This window comes from Macrotis lagotis, chromosome 2, assembly GCF_037893015.1.
Source record: "Macrotis lagotis isolate mMagLag1 chromosome 2, bilby.v1.9.chrom.fasta, whole genome shotgun sequence".
Lineage (NCBI taxonomy): Eukaryota > Metazoa > Chordata > Mammalia > Peramelemorphia > Peramelidae > Macrotis > Macrotis lagotis.
This window is the reverse complement of record NC_133659.1, coordinates 171,330,811-171,346,564: the sequence shown is the minus strand read 5'-3', so window position 1 is coordinate 171,346,564 and position 15,754 is coordinate 171,330,811. Positions and strand designations below refer to the sequence as shown.

Here is a 15,754-nt window from a genome sequence, read left to right as displayed (position 1 = left end):
CCTTAATACTATTGCCATTCTCCATTCCACCCCCATCCTCAGATTATCTTCAGTTTATCTGTTTTTCGTCTTCCTTCATGCCATTATCTCTTTGAGAGTATGGACTATGTTTTGCCTTATTTTGTGTCTCCCCTCCCCCCCAGAATGATGTAGTACCTGAAACAATAATAGTTACTTAATGCTTATTGATTGTTGACTAACAGTTAAATTTTCTTTTTTTTCTTTGAATTGCAGCACTATGGATCGTGATAAAGTGGGAATCCCAACAGATGGTGATTCACATGCAATCACTTATCCACCTGCAATTGTTGTTTACATAATTGATCCTTTTACATATGAAAATAAAGACGAAAGCTCTAATTCTAACATATGGACCTTGGGTCTACTTAGATGCTTCTTGGAAATGGTCCAAACTCTTCCACCCAATCTCAAGAGTACTGTTTCAGTACAGGTAAGAATGGTATCTCCTAAGATACTTAAAATTGTATCAAATAGCTTGGTATTTGGGAACAGGACATTTTTCTGAAATTAAATCAGTTTTCTAAAATGTCCATTTTAACAGCAAAAGCATTTTGTTGATTATGCAGGAGAGGAAAGGAAGAGAGAAGGAAATGGTGTGTATATGTGTGAGATACTTAGAATGCAGAATGTATTTGTGTATTTTAATATTTTTCATCTGATACTTTCTGGACAAAGAAATTGACAGGGCAGTCTGGCTAGCTTTCAAAAATGTTTCATTTACCTTTTCCACTTTGAATATATTTCCCATTCAAAACAAGAAAAATAATTATATGGAAGTAATTGAGGTCTGTGGTGCTAAATGGTAGGGGATGGGGAGGGATGACAAAGTGGGCGAAATATTTGACTTCTCTGTCATGCATAACAGGGTTTTGAAGAGGTTTAAAGGAGATTTTGACACATCTCTGTTGTCTGTTACAGAGTTTACCAGAAGTAGCTAAAGGTTGGGGTGAGCTAATACTATAAAACTGTTTGAATTTTTTCACTCAGAACCTATCTCTTTTTAAAGCTTTTAGGTAGTTCTCAGAGCCTTTGATTTTTATCCAGGTTGACTGTTTATTACTATCTTTTAGCTAGATAAGAAAATATTAGGAAACTTGATTTTTTTCAAAGCTATACTTTATAGTCACATTCCCCGAGTTGGGTTCCATGGAATCCTGGTTTTGCTCATGTGAGTGTGAATAAGGTTCCATGAGAAAACCCATGTTAGCTCCAAATGGTCACTGACATCTTCAATGTGTAGCCTTGTTCCTGAGACCGGTTGGAGCCAGGGGGAGGACAGAACAATTTGTTGTACCTGGAATAGGGGAAGAAATAGAGGAACCTGAGAGTGGTGAGCACTCATGGTGGTGGGGTATCACCACTCCTTCCTTCATTGTGACAAACTTTAGATTTTTTCTTTCACCTACATTGTGATTTTTTTCTCTCCACATCCCTTTGTCTTCCCTCAGCAGTTATCATCATTTATGGGTTTCATCAATATTTTTCCAAGACTAAGAGTATTCTGTGGCCAAGTAGTTTGGGAAAACACTGCCTTATCATTTACTTTGCTTCTATATCAGTGATTGAGTTTAACATTTTGCCAGAATATTAGTTGCATATATTTGACCTAAACATAATCTGATCTCTGGATTTATAGATTCAGGATTTGTAATATAATTTGTCTGCAATTTCTAGATTGTCCCATGTCAATACCTGCTACAACCTGTGAAACATGAAGATAGACAGATCTATACGCAGCATTTAAAATCTTTGGCTTTTTCGGTCTTTACCCAGTGTCGGAGACCACTTCCAACATCAACCAATGTAAAAACGTTAACTGGCTTTGGGCCAGGTTTAGCAATGGAAACTGCCCTTAAAAGTCCTGATGTGAGTATTTTTCTTGAACAAATTTTTAATTGTAGGCTTAATTTTTTTTATCTTATATTAACTAGAAATATTTTATCTTTTATCATTTTTCTTTCCTGATTACCTTGTAGATTTTTTTAAATAGGATTTCATGTTGTCGTTAAAATTATTCCTTGGAATGGCATTTTATTACCTCAATTTCCTGTTTTATAGAGACCAGAGTGTATTCGGCTTTATACTCCTCCTTTTATTCTGGCCCCTGTGAAGGACAAGCAGACAGAACTAGGAGAAACATTTGGAGAAGCTGGACAGAAATACAATGTTCTTTTTGTGGGCTACTGTTTATCTCATGATCAAAGGTGGCTTCTTGCATCATGCACAGATTTATATGGAGAATTATTAGAAACTTGCATCATTAATATTGATGTTCCAAACAGGTAATATAATTTCACTAAGTGTGGGTGTTTGTGAACTTTTATTTTAAGAAGGGAATATACTAATCCTTAAATAGTCTCATCAGATTATTTCCTATGGGTAGGTTTAAATAATATTGTCCAAATTTTTTTTTCAGTCTGTCCAAGCGAAGCTATAGGAAAAACATTATATATATATTGAAGATCTGCTTTCTCTTTGAATTCCAAACTTACTTCTTTTAGTTCTTTATGTATATTTACCTTATAAGCCTGTAAACATTTCTTGATTGCCTAATACTGTATTCCCATCTCTTTGCTAGGCTTCATAGGAAGATAGAATTGCCTACCAATGAAATCCATGTTTTCTAAGACACAGTGAACAAATTTAAAATAGTTTTATTTTGAGTCAACTTTAATTAAAGACCTCTGACATTTGAATATAATGGTGGATCTGGAATTAAATCCTTGCCTCTAGTGTTTATTAGCTATATGACATGGGCAAGTCACTTAATTTCTCTGTACCTCAGTTTCATCAACTATAGAATGGGGATAGTAGTTTAAAGTTTACATAACTCAGAGGGTTGTAGGGAGTTCAAAGTAAGGTATGTATAGCATCTTGTAACATTTCAGAGTGTTATAGGAACAGTTGATCATAGGATAGTTGTGATAGAGTGAGTACTGGACTTGAGTAAGATCTGGGCTCAAATCGTGGCTTTAATCACTGAGTAGTTCCTTGACTGTGAACAAGTCTCTACTTCTCAGATTGAGTTGAAAAGGATATTTGTAGTACTTGCCACATATAGCTCTTAGAAAAGTACTTCAAGGGGCGGCTAGGTGGCAGTAGATAAAGCACCAGCCCTGGAGTCAAGAGTACTGGGCTCAAATCCGATCTCAGACTCTTGATAATTACCTAGCTGTGTGGCCTTGGGCAAGCCACTTAACTCCATTTGCCTTACAAAAACCTAAAAAAAAAAAGGAAAGGAAAAAAAAGAAAAAGGAAAGAAAAACACTTCAAAAACCTTTTAAAGTTCTCATAAATCTCTATTATTGCCATAAAAAATGACACAAGGTCAATAAGGAATAATGTAATCAAATGAATGGGTGTTTTAAAAATCTTGTTAGAAATGCCTTTTTTTTTTGTTTTATACTTAATGGTTGTATTTTATTATGGTGTGTACTCTGACTTGAGAGTGACAGTACTTAATTACTTTATACTTTATAACTTGAAATGAGAAAGCTTGGGCTCAAGCTCCAGCTTTAGAAATTCAAGTAATATGACATGGGCAAAATCAATTGACCTCTGAGTCATTCTCCTTAATTGCAGAGTAGTATTATGAGGAAAACACTTTCATTATATATACATCTTTTTTTCTTTTCTTGAAAAATTTGCAACTCGAAATTTTTTATATGCTTTGTCCCAGAGCTAATAATTTCCACAGGTGAGATTTAAATCCAGAGTTTTTGATTTCCTCTCCTTTATTGTGTGTGGACACTGCCAAATTGTGTCTCTTGCCCTGATACTGTTTTAGTTATTGTTTTATTGAAAAAATGGAATGAGATATTTATTAAGGGTTACTGCGTACAAAATGTTATATTGTACTCTAGATATACATATAGAAAAATCACTACTCCCCTCAGGGTGTTTATATTCTCATTTATTGCACTTGATTTTTGTAAGCCTTCTTGTGAAAATTCATAAACTCAGAGGTTATACAACTTACCTATGACATTCAAATGAAATGCTGACATATGTTGTAACTGAGCTTTTAGAGAGTTGTTTTGACTGGAATTTCTGTCATTCAAAGGAAATATTGATAGTTTACAGAAGCTACATTGATAGCCCCCTGCAGTTTTAAATATTAATAATGAAATTGAATTTTGATATCTTAAAGACTCCAAGTATACATTCATTGTATGATAAGAACATTCCTATTATATTTTTCTCACTAGGTAAAACAAAGCAAAACAATGACATTCTGGATGCAAGTTGTGTCAATTCTAGATACACATTTTCTGAGCTTATTTGACCATCTGAGCTAGTCACAATTAAGAGAATATCTGGTAGATAAGGTTTTAAACCTAAACCCTGTTCAATTTTGTGAATTTTAGGTATATAGTTAAAATTTCTGACATTCCTTTCTTGCTGTCATCTTATTTATATACATCATCTTTCTGCTTTTAACTCAAGTAATAGTATATATTTTGAAAGAGGTCATTGAATAAGAGTAATATAGGTTTGTTAACTTCCTTTGGATATCAACAACCACTTTTTTTATTTGACCCTCATAGAGCTCGGAGGAAAAAAGGTTCTGCTCGAAGACTTGGTCTCCAGAAACTATGGGAATGGTGTTTAGGACTTGTACAAATGAGTTCTTTACCATGGAGAGTTGTAATTGGTCGCTTAGGAAGAATAGGACATGGAGAATTAAAAGGTAAAAATTTGGTTTCACTATTTAAATTGCTTTTATGTATGAACCACTTGGCCATGCCTTACAAACTTCACAGTTGGACTGTTATTAGATTTTATTTTTTCAAACCACTTTCAAAAAACTTCAAATTAAAGCAACAGATAGCTTTTACATAATATTTTTCATTAGTTGATACTCGAATAATTTTTTTTAGAGCTTAATTCCAAAATATAAAATGGAAAAGACTTTTCCCTCACCTTATAATTTGTTCATTGGTAATGTTCCATTTTTGTCTTTATTGTTGAATGACAAGATTGTAATAAGTAGTTCGGGTTATTATTAGCCCCCCATTTTAGAGAATGTTGAATTATACCAATAAATGTTTGTTTTTCTTGTGTTATAAATTTTATTCCTCAAGTTAATATTATCATCATTGATACATTGCTTGCACACTATTTCTTGAATGTTAATACCCACAGATTGGAGTTGTTTGCTGAGTCGCCGCAATCTGCAGTCTCTTAGTAAAAGACTAAAAGATATGTGTAGGATGTGTGGCATATCTGCTGCTGACTCTCCAAGCATTCTTAGTGCTTGCCTGGTAGCAATGGAGCCCCAAGGATCTTTTGTTATTATGCCAGGTTAGATATTTTCTTTATATTTGAAATATTCTTTACTTCTTTCCTGCCCTTAGATCTGTAAATATAAGTTTATAAAAAGCTTAAAATTACTCAAAAGACTTTCTGAATACCATATATTAAATGAAATTTTATCCTGCTTTTTGCTAAAGGAGAAATTTTTTTCGTTCTTTCAGATTCTGTGTCAACAGGGTCTGTATTTGGAAGAAGTACCACTCTAAATATGCAGACATCTCAGCTCAATACCCCACAAGATACATCATGCACTCATATACTTGTATTCCCTACTTCTGCTTCTGTGCAAGTAGCTTCAGCCACTTACACCACTGAGAATTTGGACTTGGCTTTCAATACAAACAATGGTGAGAGTTTTGCAAGCTTTTATAAAAATAAAGGAACAAATTTTAACTTTTATTTTGCATTCCCTTTCATGTTAAGATTCTCATATGCTAGAATTGTAATAACTGAGCATTATAAAATATTTCTAAATACCTTTGGGCAGTGATTATTATCCCCATAAAAATGTCTTATCAGAAAGCTGTGAATAAGATTTCAGGGTTACTGCTAATTCTCTTGCACAATTCCAAATAATGTCTCGAATCACTTGGTTCAAGTAGTCTTTTAGTATTTTATGGTTTTATATTATAATTTAAATATTTTCTTTCATAGTGAAGACTTGGATCTGGTTTTTTTTTAATTCTTCGATATATGGGTATTATAATAGCCAACATTTATATTTTTATATGTGTGTGTATGTGTGTGTGTGTGTATAACATTAAGATTTGCACATATTTTTATACATATCACCTCATTTGATCCTCATAGAACTCTAGAAGTATGCACTATTTATAGTCCCCAAAATTTGAGATGAGAGATTTCTTGGTTCAAATAACCAGGGTGTGTCTGGAAAAGGTATTGAATTTAGGCCCTTTTGCATAAAGGCCAATACTTAAACCATTGTGCTAGCTGGGCATATAAGGTATGTATCCATGATTGCTTAGCTCCATATCTCTGAAGGACTATTTTAGTGAAGTAAATAATTTTTTAGGTATTGCTCAAAAAGAAAAAAATCTATGGAATTTGGAAAATAACTAATTTTTTTTCCCTAAACAGATGGAGCAGATGGAATAGGTATTTTTGATCTGTTAGACACAGGAGATGATCTTGACCCTGACATTATTAATATCCTTCCTGCATCCCCAACTGGGTCCCCTGTACATTCTCCAGGATCTCATTATCCTCATGGAGGTGATGCTGGCAAGGTAACTACTATTACAAAGATAGTTTGTCATCCGTATGTCAGACATGTTCTTTATTCATTCATCTAATAGTACTTTATGCATATAATAGTTTCTACAAATAGCTGAGTTGTACTTTCAAAATGAAAGTTTGACAAAAAAGGAAAATTAATCATTCTTTTATGTTAATATTAATTGTAAAATAGACTTTCACCAATATGCTGGCATAGTCTTTCAAATTCCCTTCTCTTATTGTTTTGTAAACGAAGGATTTGGCCTAAAAGTCCTACCAGTTATAATTAGTAATAACTATCAGAGATTTTTAAAAATTCACATAAATCATAAGTGAAAATTGGTCTTTATTTAATAATCATGCCAAATATTTTTAGTATTCATTTCATGAATACTGCTATACCCTTTCAGGATTCTTAATTGTTTTCCCATAGACTTTGCCCAAAGGATCTACTCAAGATTCTTAGAAGCATGGGATTTTTACATTCTGTATCTCTCAGAACAGAACTCAGGATATCTATATATTATCCCTCATTCTTGCCCCCTAATATTCCAACTCCTTTTTTGGTCTTGTTCCCATAACCCATTAGCAAAAAAAAAAAATGGTATAGCTTCCTTATGCCCATACAATTCTTCACTGCCTTTTGGCACTTTGCTTTCTTAGTCTTCCCAACCATACAGCATCAAAAGGAAAATAAATTTAAACGATTGGAGGTTTTGATGAGGAGTGGTTTCATATTATTACATGTATTTCAGTTTCCCAAATGTAGTCCAATGAACTAAAACAAACATCACAATCATATTATGTTTTTATGTGGATGCTTCCTTTTTACATCCAAAACAATAATTTTTTTTTATCTCTTATCTATTCTAAAGGGTCAAGGTACAGATCGGCTGCTTTCAACAGAATCTCATGATGAAGTAACAAATATTCTTCAGCAACCATTGGCCCTTGGTTACTTTGTATCAACTGCCAAAGCAGGTCCATTACCTGACTGGTTTTGGTCAGCATGTCCTCAAGCACAACATCAGTGTCCCCTCTTTCTTAAGGTATTTCTATTTCTATACCTTTTTTGGAATGCTCTTTGATACTTTGATAAAAGGGGCAGAGGTATGCTGGACTCCACATTGGGAGCTGATGGTTAAGTTTTCATTGTGAGCATTTTTAGTTCTATAAATCAGAACTTTAACAAGGTGATAGAGAAAATGTTAATAATACAGATTGAATTTTAAAATGTGTGCTGCATACATTTTTGGAATGAGAAACCAGTTAAGCAAAATTTATTAGCACATCCCTGGCCTGGGATGATCATATTTTGCAACATAAAACGTTAATGTCATTTTTTATGTCATATTTGGTGTAGATCACCTGATCAGCATAGCCCCTAACTTCTGTGCTCAAGCAGTCCACCAATTTCAGATTTCTTATTATTCTCTATTAACTGCCAAATGCTCCCATACCTAGTTATAGCAAAGATTTTTATCTTCAGCATGAATCTTTAAATATAAGAAGTTGGGTGTAGGAATAGCCTTATTTATTAATGTTTAATTGTTCTTAAGTATACAGTACTTGTTATGTGTTGGGGCATTGTGTCCTTTACCATTATCTTATTCTCCTGACAGCCCTGGGCATTTTTATTTTCCAGTGGAGGAAACTGAGGTGAAGTGCCTAAGGGCATATTTGAAATGTCTTTTGCCAGGCCTGGCACTCTATCCACTGCACTTCTGCTACTATCTTTGACTTACCAAACATATGCATTGTAATCATGAGATTTTGAAGCAGGATATAACTATTAGAAATTTTTTAGTCTTGCCTTCTTTGTCAGATGAGAAAGCTAATGCTTAGAGAGGTTGAGAGGTTGCCCTGAGTTCTGCACAGAGTTGTACAGCGTGAGGTCAGAGCCCCAGTTATTCTTTCTACCAGTTTCTCCTGGACTGTGCTTGTATCACTATAGAAAATGATGGCTACACCATCTTCAACAACACCCCTAATAGCCTCAACATTATTTTAGCAGAACGCTTTTTAAAAAGAGTAAATAATAGTTATTCTTAAATTCTTAAATTAAAAATATTGTACTTAAGATTTGATCTCTAGTGATCATTATGGTACATTTTGAAGCTAAAGATCTAGGCAAATGTGAAAATGTCAAAATGAGAAAATAGACTCTTATGTTTATACCTTCTTGAAAGATCATTAATGTCTTAAAAGACTCTGGTAATGAGATTGTCATAACTTGATAGCTCCCATCAAGTTAGTATTTAATTTGCTTCTTCTGCCTCCCATCCCCATGTTAACTAGTGCTTATTACACATAGTCCTGGGAATTTAAGAAATACCTTATGATAACTATGGTTCAATACAGTTAGACTCCTTGGTAGTTCTTTATATTTTGTTTTATGCATTTAAAAACATTATACTGAGAAGACTTCACCAGAGGGAGGAGCTCATGACAGGCAAAGTATAAAATCCTTGATCTAGTGTATTTTAGCTCTAGGATGCAATGCATCAGGCACCAAGAAACAATTGAGATTTTTTTTTTTGGTACGCTTAAATTTGTACTAAATATTACTTTCAGGCACTTACTACTTACTTGTGGGGGGAGGGGGTAGGATAGACATTTCCTATTCTCTTCTAGTGACAATGTCAGCACTTGGTTCTGAATAATCAACTAAATTTGAGCTTTACTTTCAATGTTAGTTTTCTTAGGTTGTACCCTTTCTTTCCGCCCCCTTCCAGGTTCAGGGCCCTGGGCAATAAATAGATCTACGTAATATGACATTATTGACTTGAAAACAAAAGTGGGTCATCTCCCGGAAGATTAAAAATATTGTACTTGAGATTTGATCTATAGTGATCATTACGGTACATTTTGAAGCTAAAGATCTAGGCAAGTTGATCATTATAAAATTACAGAAATCTTTGTTCATACTGCCTTATGTTGGAAAAACAAAAGAAGCAAATAAAAAGACACTCTGTGGCATCTCAGAATTTCATCATCATGCCACATTTAGAAACCAAACATTTTTTTACTCCAGTTTTATATAATGAAATCATTTTCATTTTATAATAATATAGTTAAATAACAGATTAATACAATAAAGCCAATTAATTTTCTTCAAGGCAGTTTTGTTTCATTTTCTCTCCTAGGCCTCTTTGCACCTCCATGTGCCTTCAGTGCAATCAGACGAGCTGCTTCACAGTAAACACTCCCACCCACTTGACTCAAATCAGACTTCAGATGTCCTCAGGTATTGCCTTCTTTATTATTAAGGTAGAAATTTGATTTTCCTCCAATGACTTTATGCATTTAATTTTTATTTAAGTGAGTTTTGGTTTTGGATGGAGCTCATATAAAGACCCTTTCCAAAGGAAACTTTTGGATGACTCAGATAACTGCTTCTTCCTCTCCCAACTAGGTTTAATTTGCTTTTGAACACTAATTCTTCTTCCTTTTACATACCTTGCTTTCAGTTGAAAAAGATAGAATTATTTTTATGTGCTAAATACTGAATACTACAATCTAAATACAATATGATTCATGAAGTTTTTTGGTTTTTCAGGTTTGTTTTGGAACAGTACAATGCACTCTCCTGGCTTACCTGTGACCCTGCAACCCAGGACAGACGGTCATGTCTCCCAATTCATTTTGTGGTGCTGAATCAGTTATATAACTTTATCATGAATATGCTGTGATCTTCTGAACTGTGCAAGAAAAGAACAAGGAAAAGGGATTTTATTTCATTGCAGGACTAAGTTATAATCTTCTCAGTGCAAGTCATTTGTGATGGGGTATCATTCTTCTTACTTCAACAAATATTGTTTTGACCCGGGGGGAGGGGGCTGTAACCTTGCTGTTTTTCACTGATCATATACCGAACTCTTTAGGATTATGATGATTGATCATACAAAATGTATTATAACATTTTAGTAGCAAAAATTAACCTTTTTTTTTCCAGTCACAGTATTTGTGAAAGTAATGAGCCATAGTGCCCAGTCATGTTAAATGAATATTAAAAGCATGGAGAAGAGACACAAGGAACAATGAGTTCAGCATATGGCTTCAGAACATCAAGATGTTCTTGTATTGGATTATAGTACCTAGTATTCAAAAATGCCTGCATCTTATTTATTGTAAGTTTTTAAATGTATAAATTGTCTTATATTTCTTAACCTCTTTTATAAAAATTTTCCTAGAAGGTTTATACTGCCTTCTTGCTTTAAAGCAATTGGTCTAAAATATATGTAATCGTCTTAATTAAAAGTTGCAGTAGGGTTGCTTTTAGAGTATTATTTTTTTGTAAGGGGGTGGGTGGGACAGTAAATTTGTATTGTCTTGATGTACAGTTTAATGGGGATAGAGGGGGGTTAATGTCCATGCCATTGTGTGTGGAGGATTTACAGCTAAGCTGTAGTTGCAGAGTACATGTACAGTAATGAAGTTCACTGTGTTTATAAATTGAAAAGGTACCGGGTCTTACAGCATTTTATATATCACACCTTTACAGAATTAACATGATGGCAATATACAAGTGATATTGTTAGGTGGTTTAACTTGTAGTGAGAATAAAATTAATTCTTCAGTTATATTTTGTACTATGGTTTAGGGCTATTGACTAATATTTCAGGCCTTTTCCATTAATAGAAATTTAGTGTTTATGAAATATTTGCTACCAGATAATGACATCCTGGTATTAATTTGTAGTTTTTAACATCAAGCTGAAAAGATTCTCAGTTTTAATGCCAGGATTTAGGCATGCTGATGATGTTCTATAACATTGTCTCCAGGGGCTTTACTGCAAGGTTGAAATTTAGTCCAGCTCTAGCCATTTTACAAATATTTTTAAAAGCAGTCACTCTTGATTTTTTTTTAAGATCAGGTGTGCGTGGGTGTGTGGGTGTGTGAATGGGGGCAGGGGTGTGTGCAAGCAAACTGTGGTGTAAATAGATTCTCAGTGAATTCTGGTATTCAGACTCTATTCCACTAGTGAAATAACCATTTTCTAAACTTCTTAAACCTGATCCCTTTGCCTTTTTTATTTATTTAATTTCTTTGGTTTGGAGGTGGCAGTCCCAAACACTAGAGTCCTTACTTTTCATCACACAGCTCAGATAAGGTGCATGCCAAGGAGGTTCTCACCTCCCTAAAGAAGGGACTTGAATTTGAGGGACTTTAATTCACCCCTTCCTTCATCATAACTTCCCCCCCCTTCTCTCTCCTCTTTGCACATGCCAAGATGATAGCTGTAGTTATGCAGCTTCTACTCCCTTGAAAATCCCTTCTACAGTGCTGTTCACATGAGAGCCCTTTAGTCTCCTGTTTGGAGGTAGGACTGACTTGATTCCGTAAAATGCCGCCTAGTCTACCTATTTCTCGGAAGCAGTCTGGTAAAACTCCTATTAGTGCACTCACTAATCCTCAAGGACAAAATCACTTGTATTTTACAAAACTCCAACTTTTTTTTGTTTTTTTCCCCCTGAAACTCCTATTTCATAAATACAAAATAACTATCTGAATTATCACTTTCATATGAACAACCTAACTTCTTTGAATTGTGTATATAAAAAATAGAAGCTCTTGTTTTTGTACAAAGAAAATGTTCCATTGATGACAAAAGGTTTTCAGTCATTTCTTCAAAATAATAGTGCAATCCAGATGGTCAGCTTATTTTGATATTAAAAGTGTAAAGATCACATCTCTGCATTAATTTTTAAATTATGCTAACACAGAGTCAGTTGGCATGTTTTGTTCTATAGCTTTTTAAAATCTTGGCTGGGATTTGAGGGAAAAAGAGGCTAATTTGGAATTTCCAAAAGTTCCCCTTTTTATATTTTAACCTCAGCAATGACTTGTCTTTGTTTTTGAAATTTATTAACCTGAAGTGAATACACCTCCAGGTTGAAACCAGGTAGAAGTAAAATTTTAAACACTTGACAGTGATTTTTCTACTTGTAGCCATAAGAAGGAACCAGGTTCCTTAGATATAGACATCCAGGAGCATAATAATACACAGTTCAATTTATTTGGGCTAAATATTCCCCAAACATAGGATTTGATGTAAGGTCTCCTTCTTTTCATCTCTCTTTCTCAATGTTCTCCCTTTCCCCTCACATGTCAACTGAAAGTCAAATTGAAAATTATTTAATAGCCATTAGGAAAGGTCAGGAGACCCACTTAAGAAAGGAAAAAAAAAAGAATTTAAGACTTTTATGCAGGATGATGGATCTGCTTGACATGATATCCATTGCAGGCAATGGACACATTCAAACCAGCAGCGGCAAGAAGCATGCTAAAGTTAACCTATTTGGCTTACTTTTAAATAAAATATTTCTTACCTGTTGAATCAGTTTTCTCAATAGTGATTAACATTCTACCCCTAGGGTGGTAATGACTAATTTATTATACTGACTTATCTACAAAACTGTCACAGATGGGTAAGAGCAGTTTTTTAAATGTACAAGCTAAATATTAGAGTTTGTACCCAATGGATCATCAACAACTTGAATCCTTGTTCATTACAGTGCTCATATCTGTGTTCTGTGCAGTTGTCCATTAGGAAGCAGGGTGGAAGTTCAGTATTTTGGGGGATTTGAAGTGATAGTTACACAATGTCTGCTTCCAGCCAGTCAGAAACATCTAGCCATACTTTTCTTATGCAAGCCATTCAGTTATCAGGACTGTGAATTAACACTGTATGAATAAATTTCTGTACACCTTATTGTTTGGCCAGATGGCCACCAAGTGTACTTATGTGTAATCCTTAAATTTTAAAGTAGCTGTAATTTTTAAATCTTTCTAAACTTTTCTGAAACCACTAAAATTAAGCTCTTACTACTTAGTCAAATATCCTCAGCTGTATTCGTACTCAATTGTCAGTATGGCACAGATTACTGTATTAAAATATTCTCCTTTCGTCTTCATATTTACCTTCTGGGGTAATTTTTTAACTTAATGTGTTACTACAAAGATTTGCAGATCTTTAATCAAGCACTATGTTAATACTGTAATATCAAAATACTATGTCGCATTATTTAAAAATGTTCAAATTGAATAGATTAAAAGGAAGTTTTTAAATGCTGTTGCATCATATAATTTGCTACACAACCACCTATGGCATCGCATATCAGTCTAATACATTTAATGTTACACAGAAGTAATGCTTTGGTCTGGGTTTCCTCTAATGAATTTAGTTTATCTAAATTAAGAAAAATATTCTTGACTTACTTTTGTTTGCCAAGACAAAATATTTCAGTGGGATCTGCTTTTGGATATTTTGTGGGCCCAGAACTATGGTTCAGATTTTATTTATGTGTTTTCTCTTTCAGTGGAGTATTAACTAGCAAAACTGGATTTGGGACCTAAGATACTCCTCATGTTGACTTTTTCATGAAGTTTTAAAATAGCTTTAGATTTCAAGGTAAACTGGATTTGCGGACCTTAAAAAGTTATGGGTTTAAATTGCAGGTTGTGACATCATTACTGGACATGTCAGCAGCATCATAAACCCTCTCCAAACAGCTGGGTCACTTTAATATGGGGAGTTTTTAAGTTCTTACTTAGCAATGACATTTAATATGGTCCAATTGTGTTTTTTTAACATGATAAAAAAAGAGAATAAGGAACAAACACTATTGCTGCCGAATGCCATAAACACTGAGTTGTACAAATTGTGATTGAGGAAATGAAAAAAGGTTTATACTTTTTAAAAAAAAAAGAAAAAGAAAAAACTTCAAATGGAATAAATTATTCATGAAGCCTTCATTGTGGTGTCTCATTCTATTGACCATATTTCTATCTCAAGCTTATGCAAACATATATATATTAGGAAGCAGCTATTCTTGATACATCATCATAAATGGGAGGAATATTTTAGAAAGTGATTTATAAAGTTCTTCAAAAAATCTTTACAACTCTTCCATCTCTGGAGTATTCATTTCAAAACAACTTTTAGATTTTAAAATCACATGTATATACATTTGTTTTCATATGCATACCTTCAAATATATTTAAGACCATCTACCTTAAAATACTGATTTAATTGAAGAAGGTAAAAGAAAGCTCTCATTTAGAATCAGCACATTTCATCTTCTTCCAGTTTCCAGTTTGAATGAACTGGCCCAATGTGTTTTGCATATATGAAGTGGGGCATAAGAAAATGAATTAATTTTGAGTCATGCTGCAAATTAGCCATGTTCTATCAGTTTTGATGGAACCAATCTTTGAACTTGTGTCTTAAACTTTTTTTTTTAACTGATCAAATGACCATAGCTGGAATTTGTTGCTGTCATTTTGAGGTAGTTACTCTGAATGAATGAATTTTTTTAAAATCTATAATTAGATATGTAATGTTGAAATTGCAAAGTATACAGTGGAATAATGCTGCCTCCTACATTTTACATCATTTTTAGGTTACTGACAATTTGCTTCTGGTTATTTATGCACTTCTACTGAAGTACCATATATTTAAATAAAAAATGACTGAATTCAATTTGAAGCTTCTTTTTTGTATTCACTTATAGTTGCAAAGTCTTTACTGTTTTTTTGATTTTTCACTTGAAAACAAGTTAACTTCTTGCTACTGAGGAATTATTTATCCAAATAAAAGTATTTTTTGTGATTGTAACCCAATTAAACATGCCTTTACTTAGGAGATTACATGTTTTTGTCTTAAGGATTTGAGACTACTATGTTCAAAGAAATCACATTATCACTATTTACAGTTTGATAAAGGATATCATTAATTCCCTGCCAGTCTGCTTAAATTATGACATATCTCTACCAAAGTTAAGACTTGTTGAACCATTTATTAAATTTTGACAATTTTCAAAACACTTAATAGCGCTACTTCTCATACTCTTTGAGCAGGGAGCTTTGAACTTTTTGGTGTGTCATATGTCCACATGGTACTCTGATAAAACTTAGACCTCCGGTTCGCTGTTTTAAAATACATAAAATGTAAAACACAGATAGCCAATTATGTTAAACTGTTAAGAGTGAATTTTTTTTAAGCGTGACCACAGGTTAAGAATTCTGCCTTAGATAATCAGCCACAATAAAATAAAGAATGAATAAATGTAACTTCATAAATTCATGACTTGTTTCAGTTAGATATATACTTAAGTAACTGTTTAGTAATTGAGCAGTTCATGGTACTATAGTTGTAATGGGAGCTCAATAATACAGA

The 15,754-nt window shown here is 33.5% G+C and overlaps 1 protein-coding gene across 1 annotated transcript in view; it reads left to right on the top strand.

Moving 5' to 3' along the window:
- The window catches only part of MED13 (mediator complex subunit 13), a 103,795-nt gene extending 88,714 nt beyond the window's left edge, over nucleotides 1-15,081 (top strand). The window contains exons 21-30 of the mRNA XM_074223558.1: nucleotides 235-451; nucleotides 1,696-1,887; nucleotides 2,080-2,303; nucleotides 4,569-4,711; nucleotides 5,167-5,325; nucleotides 5,499-5,684; nucleotides 6,436-6,584; nucleotides 7,449-7,622; nucleotides 9,720-9,820; nucleotides 10,133-15,081. Of these exons, the coding sequence (XP_074079659.1) occupies nucleotides 235-451; nucleotides 1,696-1,887; nucleotides 2,080-2,303; nucleotides 4,569-4,711; nucleotides 5,167-5,325; nucleotides 5,499-5,684; nucleotides 6,436-6,584; nucleotides 7,449-7,622; nucleotides 9,720-9,820; nucleotides 10,133-10,265 (1,678 nt within the window). The 3' untranslated portion in view covers nucleotides 10,266-15,081. The remainder of the gene's footprint in view (nucleotides 1-234; nucleotides 452-1,695; nucleotides 1,888-2,079; nucleotides 2,304-4,568; nucleotides 4,712-5,166; nucleotides 5,326-5,498; nucleotides 5,685-6,435; nucleotides 6,585-7,448; nucleotides 7,623-9,719; nucleotides 9,821-10,132) is intronic.
- The last annotated feature ends 673 nt before the right edge of the window (nucleotides 15,082-15,754 follow it).